Source organism: Antedon mediterranea, chromosome 6, assembly GCF_964355755.1.
Source record: "Antedon mediterranea chromosome 6, ecAntMedi1.1, whole genome shotgun sequence".
NCBI lineage: Eukaryota > Metazoa > Echinodermata > Crinoidea > Comatulida > Antedonidae > Antedon > Antedon mediterranea.
The window spans coordinates 9,270,945-9,284,146 of record NC_092675.1 but is presented as its reverse complement, the minus strand read 5'-3'; the positions used below and the strand labels follow the sequence as shown (position 1 = coordinate 9,284,146).

Here is a 13,202-nt window from a genome sequence, read left to right as displayed (position 1 = left end):
TGGTCGTACGAAACAAATTTGTAGTGATTAAAACAATGAAGTAACCAAGTTTTCTGCTGTTATTTTATATATATATATATATATATTATATTTGTATGTCTAAATGCTGTTTGTGATTTAGGCTAATTTCACTACAAGCACGTGTATGCGAGTTTGGTGTAATGGTTATGTAACAAGCCTTTCAATTAACAATAGCTTCAGTTGACTAACAATAGAACAGCAACGGGTAAAACACACGGGTGAATTTGAAAAGAAATAGGTTTTTTAAACTATTCGCATCAAAAAACCTGTACATTAAATCTAATTATGTTTTAAAATTACAAATCACAAATTATAACTCTTGCCTCTTGTACAAAAATGAAGTTTTTTGGACAAGTAGGCCTAGTTCTCGAGAAAATGCAATTTTTGTTTACTTGTTAATTTAAGACTGCTTACCGTCTTTTGAAAATGTTGTCCTATCTTTTAACACTAGCAGGTCTGATAATAATTCTAAAAAGTGCTCCAGAATCGGGACCGTGGTCCGGGCTTTCACCAAAATTGGGCAGTGTCGTCCTTGCACCAGGCGACATGTATGGCAGTAATTTGGAGTCATTCGAATCGTCGTCGTAGAATTGAACTCGAAAACCTATTCAGCACCAAATAGCCTACTAAGGTGTTCGTTAAGAATTGTCTTCGAACATACTTGTGTTAAAAGAAATATGAATATTTCACTTTTCTGAGCCTTGATTGTTTTATTTAGCTCATCAAACATCACTTCATGATTACTTTACTATTCCTTTTTAGAGTTGTTTTGAACGATGTCTTCTTTAACTTCTGAGAGTTTTAACTCCAGAGCATCAACTCGTTTGGTTAATACTTCTATATAATCAATGATCTTATCTAGCTTACCCATAACTTCTGCCCTGAATTCTTCATCAGATTTGGGCGTGGCAGCCTCCAGGCCCTTGAAAAGCGGCTTAGCACTTGGTTGTGGCGCCGGCGGTGGTTGGCTTACAGATTTTCTCCTTTTTTCCACTCATAATTTAAAAATTACTGACCAACACTTCAACCACCACTTTTAAAACACTTGTAGAAACGTTTTTAGTACAACAAAATAGTTTAAATGTTAATGGATCCCTAAAGTAAGTACAAGTATTGACTGCTAACACCTTACATGTTATACGCCCTCAAAATCTATTAAAATAGTATTGTTTATTGTCTTCAAAATTATGATACTGTACTCTAGCTGTTCAACCGGTTTTCTCATATCAAAAACAATTATCGTAGGAGGAGATAGGTAAATGCGAAGTATCCTCGTATTATTGTGTGCGGGTATTTTTCAAGATGAACAACCATTAGACAGTGTATACCGCGATCGGAAAACACCCTTATTTGCGGCAAATCGTTTAACCTAAATTCGTTTTATTTGTCAATATCTAATTATCTAACTTAATTTAATTAGTAAACAGGGTTACATCAGGTGGTTAAAATCAGTACCGAAAGTACGAACTTTATATACCCATCGAGTAAACATTCTAGAAATAACGCGCGATTTACCGATTTTTGCCCTTACGTAAATTTATATATAGATAATTGTGCGAGGACACACTAATCCAGGGCTTTATTCTGCGTTTACATTCATTCTTTGTAAACTATTTTTATAACATAATTTACCGAGTTGATATGTAGATTGTTACTTGAAATAAATGAAATAATAATTATTTTCATTCGATTTCTGTCTCTTTTTAGATTTCAACGGTCTTACCATTTTTATAATTGTAATATTTATTAATTAATATCTGTTCGTACGCAATAAGCATTAATAAAGACAAAACAACAAATCAATGCTAGTAAATATCGCTTCATTTTGAAACTGCAGTGCTATTTAATATAGTTTTCAAAAGTATAATCGTTAACCTTCTTTGTTTAGTTCTATTCGTTTCGGATCAATTGTGGTAGAGACGTTTTTGTTGTTCTTTAACAATTATTGATTCTTATTTTTGGGTAATGGTTCAGTTTGATTAAAAGTTAAAAAGCAAGAGTTAAAAAATTAGGAGTTAAAAAATTAAGAGTTAAAAGTAAAACTATTGTTTGTAAGAAGTGTTATACTAGCCAGATATCTCTACTGAATTATTTATCTATTCAAATAATATTATTCGAACAAAAAGTGTATACTTGATTGATTACACTAATATGACGTCGTGATCCGTCCATGATTAGGTGGTACAATGTCAAAAAGTAAAAGATTTTATTGTATAATATATAGTCTTTTCTCATTTCGTCTATTACATTGGTGAGTTTTATTACCACGAATTGAATGGAATTTAAGGCGCATCTAACCGTCATAACCGTATATTTTAGCGTCTCTGCTTATTTTGAGTTACCTTTTCCATAACTTTTTGATGAAATATTTGTACATATCCTTAGTTTTATGTAATAAATTGATTTTGATTTGAATTATTGTATATTATAATATTGTTTAATCTTTTATAGTCTTATAAGATTTCATCTCTTGCTTTGTAATATTTACATCTGATTTGGTTAGTTGTTCTGCTTTTGCAAACATTAGAAAGAAAATCATTCCAAATAGATTGATGGCGGAAATTATTCTAAACATCAAAGACCATTGACTCGCTGTATTCTGCAAGAACAAAATTATTTTATTAGCGCATGATATGATTGAAAGTAAAATCGCATAACTCACTGTTGAGTCTTTTGTATGTAAAAGGGGGGTAAAAGGGCTTTGATGATTTTGCTAGTGGTATATAAATTAAATAATAATAATTAATAATGGACTAAGTTTAATGCCAATAGCAAATAGGGTATGCAAATAGAGGATGCATCCTTTAACCACCAGAATCCTTCATCAACAACGGTCATCCTCCAAGCACAGGAGGAAAATAACACACAATTATGTGCAAGTGACATCAAAACAGCCCAAGACATGTACACCAGTACATTGAAATTCCTTCACCAGGCCATGAATTCAACAAGCACTGCATGTTATTGTACCTGGTCATTTTGTTAACACCTTCATCTTTTAATTATTGTGTAGCTGTAAAACATCTATAAATGTACGGATAGCCCTTTTCATCTGACCAGACGCAACACATGGCATTTATCTCTAGTTTCAAAAACCCAGATTATCAAATGGATCGTTCTATTACAGTATTAATCAGAGGGTAGCTTGTTTGAAATACTACAGTAGTATACGTTTTCTTACTTGTAGTAGCGGCCTACGACTTAAATCATAAAGAAATACAGTATACACCTTTTAAAATGTAGGCTTAGCATGTTAGGCCTGTCTAGCTAAGCAAACTCAATTCAATGCTCAACGTGTGGGCGCTATCGCAATGTATCGCGAAGAGTAGGCCTGCTCGTACCTAAAATAACTCCTACCTATTCCCAACTTGGATAACTCGTACCTCAACCAACTCGTACCCACACCAACTCGTATATACCTAATTTTTAAGCCTATATTTTAAACGGTAACGTGCACTGTATTTATTTTTCTTTATGATTTAAGCCGTAGGCCGCTTCTACTTAACTTCTTACAATATTAGTAAGAAAACGTACAGTAATCAGTTTTAATAATACTCTAGTATTTCAAATGACCTACCTTCTTATTAATAATTGAATGATCTCAATGACCTACCAACCAATATCTGAGTCTGAGATATTGATATCTGAGTTTTCTAGATCTAGAAATGTCAGATATCTGGGTTTTCTAGATCTAGAAAACTCAGATATATCTAAGATCTGAGTTTTCTAGACACCCTAGCAAAATTCAATACATGCCTTCTATATTGGCTAACGACTAAACCACATGTCTGTATTGTTTTCTACAGCTCACTATGTCGGTCGGATGGTCGGTCGGTCGTTCGGTTGGTCGGTAAACACTCTAACTCAAATTTGCATGTATGTATGCGTGGCCTTGTAGTCCACCAGTCGGCGTTTCGATTTTTCTAGTGAGCTCAAGTATTATACGTATGGAACGCCATATGTGCCAAAATGTATATCTTTTTACTAATTTCGGTCTGGAACATAGACTATGTATACAACTTACACCATCTTGTATCAACATTCCAAAAAGCAGTATAATGATGAAGGCAGCACCATGTCCCGTAAATGACATTATTCCCATGATCACTTCCGATCTTTCCTTTGATACTTCTATAATGTTTGTCATGATGCTTGTCGTATAACTTCCAATACATCCAAACGACAATGTAAGCAGTGTCATTGACACTATTTCATTGAAGTACCCAATACAAAACATGCACAAGGCAGGTATACCAGTAGCTGTTTTAAGAAGAGAATGTTTAATACATAAATAGATTATTATGTCATAAAAGACAAAGAAACAAAATAAGTAACAAGAAAACAAGTTGGACTGGGAAATTAGTAATTTGTTATGTACCTGTTAGTAAGAAGTAAAGTTAGAAAACAAAAGTTTAAAATCTTAGATCGCAGACTTATGGGCTAGTGAATATACAACTGAATATACATTTATGTCATGAATTTTCATCTGCCCAGGAATAATCTTATGAAAAAAGAATTTTGTTGACAGATGTAGATAATATCTTACTTAGAATCATAAACATCTTTCTAGTGTTGATAACATTCAGATATTTTCGTCGAATGATGATGTCAGCACATATTCCAGACAGAATAGTAACAATATATTCTAAAATAGCTGAAATCGACGTTATTAGACCAATCTACACAGTAACAAAACACAAATCGATTATTATACTATGAAATAAGGACAGAACATTAATCATAGGCCTAAACAGTAGGCCTATAAAGGCCAATTTTACTGGTTTGTTTATATATGATACCAGTGCTGAAAACATTGAATACACAATAAAGATTCACTTACATTTTTTGTATCAAATCCTAATATCAGTGAAGCAAAAACGGGTGCTTCAGTTAAGATAAAAACAACAGTTATAACGTATACCGTGAAACCAATGATTATTGACCACACGGCAGTTGACGTCATCAGATCGCAAAATGGAACATTATATGTATCCTGAACAAAGATATGTATATATATTAATTGAAATTTAAAAAAAATAAGACAAAAAAAAAACCGTTTAATGAGACGGCTTCGCCAGCAAATTAATGGAATTACATTATTAATTTGTTAGAAAAGTTACGTTTTTTAAAGATAAATTTGTACTCGCTCTTTTGTTATTTAAATATGACGAGTGGGTGTTGTTATTAGTGATTCATATTCATTCAGAGAGTGCTACAATATAAATTTTTTTTAAAGGCTTTCTAGATCATGGTACCTATGGCATTGATTCACATGACTATTACGTGGTACATCCTTACCTTTGCACTGTATGTATCTAGATCATGGTACTTATGGCATTGATTCACATGACTATTACGTGGTACATCCTTACCTTTGCACTGTATGTATCTAGATCATGGTACTTATGGCATTGATTCACATGACTATTACGTGGTACATCCATACCTTTGCACTGTATGTATCTAGATCATGGTACTTATGGCATTGATTCACATGACTATTACGTGGTACATCCTTACCTTTGCACTGTATGTATCTAGATCATGGTACCTATGGCATTGATTCACATGACTATTACGTGGTACATCCTTACCTTTGCACTGTATGTATCTAGATCATGGTACCCATGGCATTGATTCACATGACTATTACGTGGTACATCCTTACTTTTGCACTGTATGTATCTAGATCATGATACCCATGGCATTGATTCACATGACTATTACGTGGTACATCCTTACCTTTGCACTGTATGTATCTAGATCATGGTACCTATGGCATTGATTCACATGACTATTACGTGGTACATCCATACCTTTGCACTGTATGTATCTAGATCATGGTACTTATGGCATTGATTCACATGACTATTACGTGGTACATCCTTACCTTTGCACTGTATGTATCTAGATCATGGTACCCATGGCATTGATTCACATGACTATTGCGTGGTACATCCTTACCTTTGCACTGTATGTATCTAGATCATGGTACTTCTGGCATTGATTCACATGACTATTACGTGGTACATCCTTACCTTTGCACTGTATGTATCTAGATCATGGTACCCATGGCATTGATTCACATGACTATTACGTGGTACATCCTTACCTTTGCACTGTATGTATCTAGATCATGGTACCCATGGCATTGATTCACATGACTATTACGTGGTACATCCTTACCTTTGCACTGTATGTATCTAGATCATGGTACCCATGGCATTGATTCACATGACTATTACGTGGTACATCCTTACCTTTGCACTGTATGTATCTAGATCATGGTACCCATGGCATTGATTCACATGACTATTACGTGGTACATCCTTACCTTTGCACTGTATGTATCTAGATCATGGTACCCATGGCATTGATTCACATGACTATTACGTGGTACATCCTTACCTTTGCACTGTATGTATCTAGATCATGGTACCCATGGCATTGATTCACATGACTATTACGTGGTACATCCTTACCTTTGCACTGTATGTATCTAGATCATGGTACCCATGGCATTGATTCACATGACTATTACGTGGTACATCCTTACCTTTGGACTGTCTGTATCGTTAAAGCTCTTTAAGTATATAAGTTCATTGTTTGATATAAAAGGATCGTCCTCAGGATCGTCATAGACAAAAATCATAAATACTATCAACACAATAGCACTAAAGGCACCTATAAAGAAAAATAATAATTTGTCAGTACCAATAGTTGTGATAAAAATGGAATACATTAATAGGCCTACACTGTAAAAATGTAACTCACAGTAAGTGTAATATGATATTGGCCATCCACTAAAACTGGATGAAATCCATATTGATATAGGATAACAAATAACCTCAGCTATTCCCATACCTGTAAAGAAACCCCATATAATTATCAATTAATAGTCCATACATGTGACCGTTATACATAATTTATATATTTTATTTTTTGATATAACATCACCTGTAGGTGGAATCATTGTTCCTGTTAGAATGTTTTTTTTAATAAATAAAAATAAAACATTTTGTACATGATCGGAAGATATGTTGTACGAGACACCATGACATGAACATGAATTAGTACGCTTGTGCTACATGAATTTCGTTTCGGGCAATTTTTAAAACGGTATCTGAGCTTGTGCAGAGTTACCAGCCCACTAGATCTCTTAGGTCCGGTTCCCAATGCCTACTTGTGGTTCCTAGACAAGGACATGTAGGCAGTGGCAGCGCCAACTTTGTGGAATTCCCTACCTATCACAATCAGACAGTGCACTTCTCTTAACTCATTTAAGACTCAACTCAAGACTTTCCTTTTCCAACAAGCTTTTCATTAATTTATCATTTCCTGCTTTTATTTTTTATGTAAAGCGCATTGAGAGCCTGCTTATATGCGCTATATAAGAACAGACTATTATTATTATTATGTAAGGAAGAATTATGTTGATTCAAATAAATATTTATTTTCTTTTTACCAGAAAGACCAATAGAAATTATTGTACTTCGTTCTTGTGGAACAATCCATCTTTTTATAGTGGAATAGAACGCCGGTATTAGCAATCCCTGAAAAATACATTGAGAAAGAAATTGTTTAACTTAACGTTATGCTTCCAGTAAAATAATATAAAGCAAGGAAGCGCATGCGCAAACATCCTTTTAATGTCATAAAGACAAGCTGGTGAATCCATCATTCGTCCGTTCGTTTTATTTCACAATGCAGGGCAGACCCAGGGGTGTTGCCTTAATTTCATACTAAATGTTGTTTCTGCCACTAAATTAAAATTGAGTCCCATTTCATCGTATACAATATTCATATTTATACGTTACAGAAGTCCAGTCTGGAAGAGAATATTTGTAAATTGGCACAGCAGTCACCAATAGGCCTACTATACCGCGCGCAGATAAATTTCTGAGCATACGCAGAAAAAAATTCTGATTGACTAGTTTCTTGTGGTGCGCGCGTCATAAGAGCAGGGAGATGTATTTCTCTCTTGATGAGAGGTACGAAAGGAGGCCAACACACACTGTGTTCGGGAAAAACCCGTTATATGGGTCATCGATTTGTTCATAATTATTGGGTTTTTCCATAATTTAAGGCCAAGTCATAATTTTGCGTATAGTTTTGTTTTTCCGTGAAGTACCCTATTTATCATCATTTCCGTACGTATACGTCCGTAATATTAGACCGAATTTCCGTAGTAACAGAGAATTATACCGGACCCGGAACTTGATATAGTCATATAGTAGTTACAGAGTTGCAGGGCATTTTATCATTGTTGCATGTTTTGATGTTAACTTAATTGTTAAAATATTGGTAAAAGAAGTAACGCTGGCGCCAAGAAATTTAACGACCTCCACAACCAAAATATTTCTTTGTAACAAAAATTATTCTAAATGGAACGCTAAAAACAATAATCCTCCGCTTCATCACTGCATGAATACCAGACAAGATCTTATCTTTGTTACGTTTTACATCAATCCATTTTGATATCACGCAATCCATTTTTCAACAATAGGGATAGGCCTACTAGCATAATAATACCATTTTGATTGAATAGTGAGGGATTAGTTACAGTGTTGACCTTAAATAAACCATTGGTAATTTACTGGAAATCCAAAATGAACTTGTTATAATACAAGCAATAAAAACTATTACAGATTACCTCTAATGGATCAAGCATTCACATATGAACTTTGCGAAAAAAAAAAAATATAGCCTATATTCATTCTTTTTAAATGTTAGGCATATTGCCAATCGATTTGTCCATTTTTATTGCCAGTTTTTAGGCCAAATCATAATTGTGCGTATAGTTCTGTTTTTCCGTACGTCCGTAAATATTAGGCTGAATTTCCGTAGTAATTTATGGAAGTTCCGAAACTTGAATCGTGTTATACCGGTAGCAGAGCAAAGTTTGCTTCCTTCTGTAAATGTCATATCATAATTTTCTTTGTTTTATTTTGGAGTGTGGTTTAAACAACACTTTTGTAAAGTTTATAGTGGATAAATAAAATGAATTTTGGAAATTGTGGTTTTAACATCTGACCATGGAGTAAAGAATAAGTATAAGAGTATTCTTTACTCCATGATCTGACTTTATTTAGCATTTAATTCAAAATAACACAATTTAATATATTATAGCAGCAGCTTCATATTTTTTGTATAACTTTCAAAAATTATCAATTGCTAATAAATTTACAATAATTGAGTACAGTTATTAGAATGTAATACCGTACCAGAAGTACCTTCATCGGGGACTTCCCCGTGACGTTCGCAACGAAAACAAAAATGTTATCCTATATATAGGTCTATTGTTAGTCGCGTATGTTTTATTACCGGTCGAATGCATATGCTACGATCCTCTGTTTGCTAGCGCACTAGGCCTATAGAGTGAGTGACATTTCTGGCAAACGAGAGGTGCAATTTATTATGATTTTTCGTGCGAGAGTACACTAGTAGAGTAGGAAATGGGGGCTCCCATGCACCCCTGAGGTATATTTTTTTAATGTGTTTTTTTATAATCCCAAGTATGTCTAGTAACCAGATCAGGTTGTTAACATTTTCAAATCGTGTCCTATGGGGTTGTTTTTGACCCATTTAGTCGGTCATGTTGGTTTTAACAAATTAACATTTTTTCGTATTTCTCAGGAACCAGAGGTCGTAGAAATATAATTTGGGTACCAAAGTACTCAGAATGTGTATGTTTGTATATGCTCTAATGAAAGTTTTTTGTATACAATTATGGGAAGTATGATTTTTGACCTATGACCTTGCTTTTAAATGGTGTCCATATCTCAAAAACCGGTTGTCATAGAAACTTTATTTTAGTCTCAAATTATGCAGAATACCAACATTTATATTCATGGTAATGCAAAAGTTCGGCCGAAAAAGGTCGGAAATGATATTTTTTACCTTTGACATAATTTACATTTTTACACAATTTTGTCCATATTTTAGAGCATTAGCAGTTCTCGATAACTAACAGACATAGAAATATAATTTTTGTGCCAAAGTACTCTCGATATGCATTTTTATATTCACCCTAATGAAAGTTTTTTGTGAAAACTGACAGGAAGTAGGACTTTTGACCTATGACCTCAACTTTAAATGTTGTCATTATCTCAAAAACCGGTTGTCATAGAAACTTGGTTTTAGTCACAAATTGTTCAGAATACCCATATTTATATTTATGATAATAAAAAAGTTTGGCTAAAAACGACCGGAAATGATATTTTTTACCTTTGACATACTATTTTTTTTCAATCTTTACAAATTCTGTCCGTATTTTGTTAGCATTAGCAGTTCTCGATAACTAACATACATAGAAACAACATTTTTGTGCCGATCTTTGTTAGTAATAATACACTAGGATAAATTCATTGTTTAGTTATCAACATTCCGACCTTTAACCCTATTGAATGATTTTGTAAACAATGATATACCTTATCATTTTTTATTTTGAGATTAATAGTTCTACACTAAAGCATACATGTATTAATTAATCCTCATTCGATCGAGAGGAGTTCTTCTAGGATGTGACCCTCCTCATCCAACTCTTCCTCGTTCAGCTTCTCAGATGTTTTCTCAATCAGATCAATGAGAGAAGGGGGTAGGACAGCATAGGGTTGGTTGATGGGTGTGAAATAATCAATTGTTGAATTTGTTGAGGGTTTGACTACTGAAGTTGCTGAAATGAAGCCACGAAACTCTGGAACAAGTTGATTTCCTTGTTGACATCCAATGAACCGTGCATGAACCAGATAAGATAATCCTGTATATACTTGCAGTAGGCTACGCTGTATCGTTAGTTGCAGATGGTGTGAAAACAGTTCCATCTTGAAATTTGAGTCCAACTTGACTACCATACAACTGCACAGGAACAAGGGTTTCTGGTGTTTCAATCATCCGGGACTTTATATTGATTCGCTCATAAAGAGGTAACAAGCGGTTCAACGGTATTAAATCCAGGCTTTACCTATTGTATCATAATCCCGCCTGTGGTATTTACCATATTTGAGCAATGGATGTTTGTGGTAACTTTGTTTAGATTATCCCACTCAAAATGGAACACATCATTACCATCACCAGTAATTATTTGTGGAGTAGTAAGGAATGTAGAAATTTCATCTACAGCTTTCATCAGTGCTGTTTCAAGTTCTATGTCTCACAATGACCCAGAACCTATTCAGAATAGTTGTCAATTGCTTACTGCGATAGAGATGTCTAATTGTGGTAATAAGGAGTATGTGCTTCGGCAACTTCCACTCGTCTTTTGTCACAGCACGGCATATATCCTTGACACTATATTCCTCTGCCCACAAAAAAAGATATCAAGCGAGAAGTAATAATCTACTTGAAAGAAGGAATCTCTGGTACCCCGATAACGCTTGAAAATGAATCATTTGAGGAGTCTGTTTGGATACAGATAAAAGACAGAGGAATTAATTTACTATTCGGTTGTGTATACAGAAGCCAATCAAGTTCTATGGAAAACAACAAACAGCTATGTGCTATGCTAGAGAAGGTCAACACTTTAAACTATCCACAATTAGTAATTGTAGGAGATTTTAACTACCGAGACATTGATTTGCAAAAAAATGTAGTATACTGAAATGATGCTAACAACATTTGCAAATTCTTGGAATCTGTTTTTATACCAACATATACAAGAACCAAGATTTAGAACCGGACAAACACCAAGTATGCTGAATCTTATTTTTACCAACCAGGAAGACTTGATTAGTGATATAACCATTGGATCCCCCTTTGGCAAGAGTGACCATGTGAATATTAAATTCATTACGACGGTTGGACTTAAAGTTTGTGATGAAGATATACTTGCGAAAAGCTACTACAATGGAGACTATGACATGTCATGAAACCAATTAAAAGACATTGCATGGATTAATCTATTACAAAATTTATCCGGACCAGAAGCGTGGGACATCTTTAAAAATATAATGAAAAAATGTATAGATGACTGTATACCCATGCGAAGGAAATACACAAGTAATAAACCACACAGTGGATGAATAAAGCCGCTCTGGAAGCTGTAAAGAGGAAACGCAAATGCTGGAATAAAAAAAGTGATCCATCAAAAGAATCGTACTATTGGGACCAGTACTGTGAAGCAAGAAATGAAGCTACCACACTTATTAGGAAGACTAAATATGATTTTGAAAATAGACTGGCAGAAGATATTATCAAAAGTTTTTGGAAATATGTCAAAGCGAAAACAAGTACAAAAACAGGCATTCCAAATCTAAAGACACCAGAAGAAAAATTGGCAACATCTGACCAGGATAAAGCTGAAACTCTCAACACATTTTTTGGAAGTGTCTACACCATAGAAGATTTATCAACAGTACCTCACTTGGAAAAGAAAACATAATCTAAAATAACTGATATCGACTTTACAGTACACGATATCGATAGCCTTCTTATCAATAAACATTAATAAGCCTAAATCACCAGGACCGGATATACTGCACTCTTGCAGATAATCTTTACCAAGCTGATGAATGACAGTGATGTTCCAACAAGCTGGAAAAAAGCTACAGTGGTACCAATCTTCAAAAAAGGAAGGAAGGATGACCCAAACAACCATAGGCCTGTAAGCTTGACGGTTGACGATTATGGAAAAAATTATACGAAAGGCACTTATAAATCATCTAAATCAAAATAACTTGTTAAGCGATGAGCAGCATGGTTTTCGTAGTGGCAGGTCCTGTACAACGCAATTGCTTGAAGTCTTGGAGAAATGGACAGAGGACATTGATGATGGTCACTCTATTGATTGATTGTTTGTATTTAGATTATTGAAAGGCTTTTGACAGTGTACCGCATCAACGTTTACTTAGCAAGCTCAAATCATATGGCATTGAAGGTAACCTGTACCGATGGATAGAGAAATATTTGACTGGACTATCACAGAAAGTTACAGTAAGTGGTGAACTATCACAAAGTGTAAATATCACAAGCGGAATCCCCTAAAGAAGCGTGTTGGGACCAACATTGTTTATCATATTTATTAACGATCTTCCAGATGTCGTTCTTTCCGACCTCAAACTCTTTGCTGACGACAAAAAATTACTTAGAACTGTAGACAACCCAGAAGATGCTGATGCTTTACAAAGTGATGTCCAAGCAGTCATGGATTGGTCAAAGAAGTGGCAGCTGCCCTTCAACAAAAA

At 34.4% G+C, this 13,202-nt stretch overlaps 1 protein-coding gene across 1 annotated transcript; it reads right to left on the bottom strand.

Annotated features, from left to right (window-relative positions):
* Positions 1–1,868: 1,868 nt before the first annotated feature.
* LOC140052408 (sodium-dependent phosphate transport protein 3-like) lies at positions 1,869–6,994 on the bottom strand. The gene is made up of 7 exons (XM_072098018.1): positions 6,979–6,994; positions 6,796–6,885; positions 6,578–6,705; positions 4,862–5,014; positions 4,568–4,700; positions 4,046–4,281; positions 1,869–2,620 (listed from the first exon to the last, which is right to left on the bottom strand). Exons 1-7 carry the CDS (start codon positions 6,992–6,994, stop codon positions 2,459–2,461), a joined length of 918 nt encoding a protein of 305 aa, XP_071954119.1. The 3' UTR covers positions 1,869–2,458.
* Positions 6,995–13,202: the final 6,208 nt, after the last annotated feature.

What these genes read in the sequence shown, in the direction of transcription:
- LOC140052408 (XM_072098018.1), bottom strand. An exon ending in AAAGATGTTTATGATTCTAA is followed by an intron (nt 4,282 to 4,567) that starts GTAAGATATTAT and finishes TTCTTAAAACAG; the next exon opens with CTACTGGTATACCTGCCTTG. An exon ending in GAATGTTGATACAAGATGGT is followed by an intron (nt 2,621 to 4,045) that starts GTAAGTTGTATA and finishes TTGTTCTTGCAG; the next exon opens with AATACAGCGAGTCAATGGTC.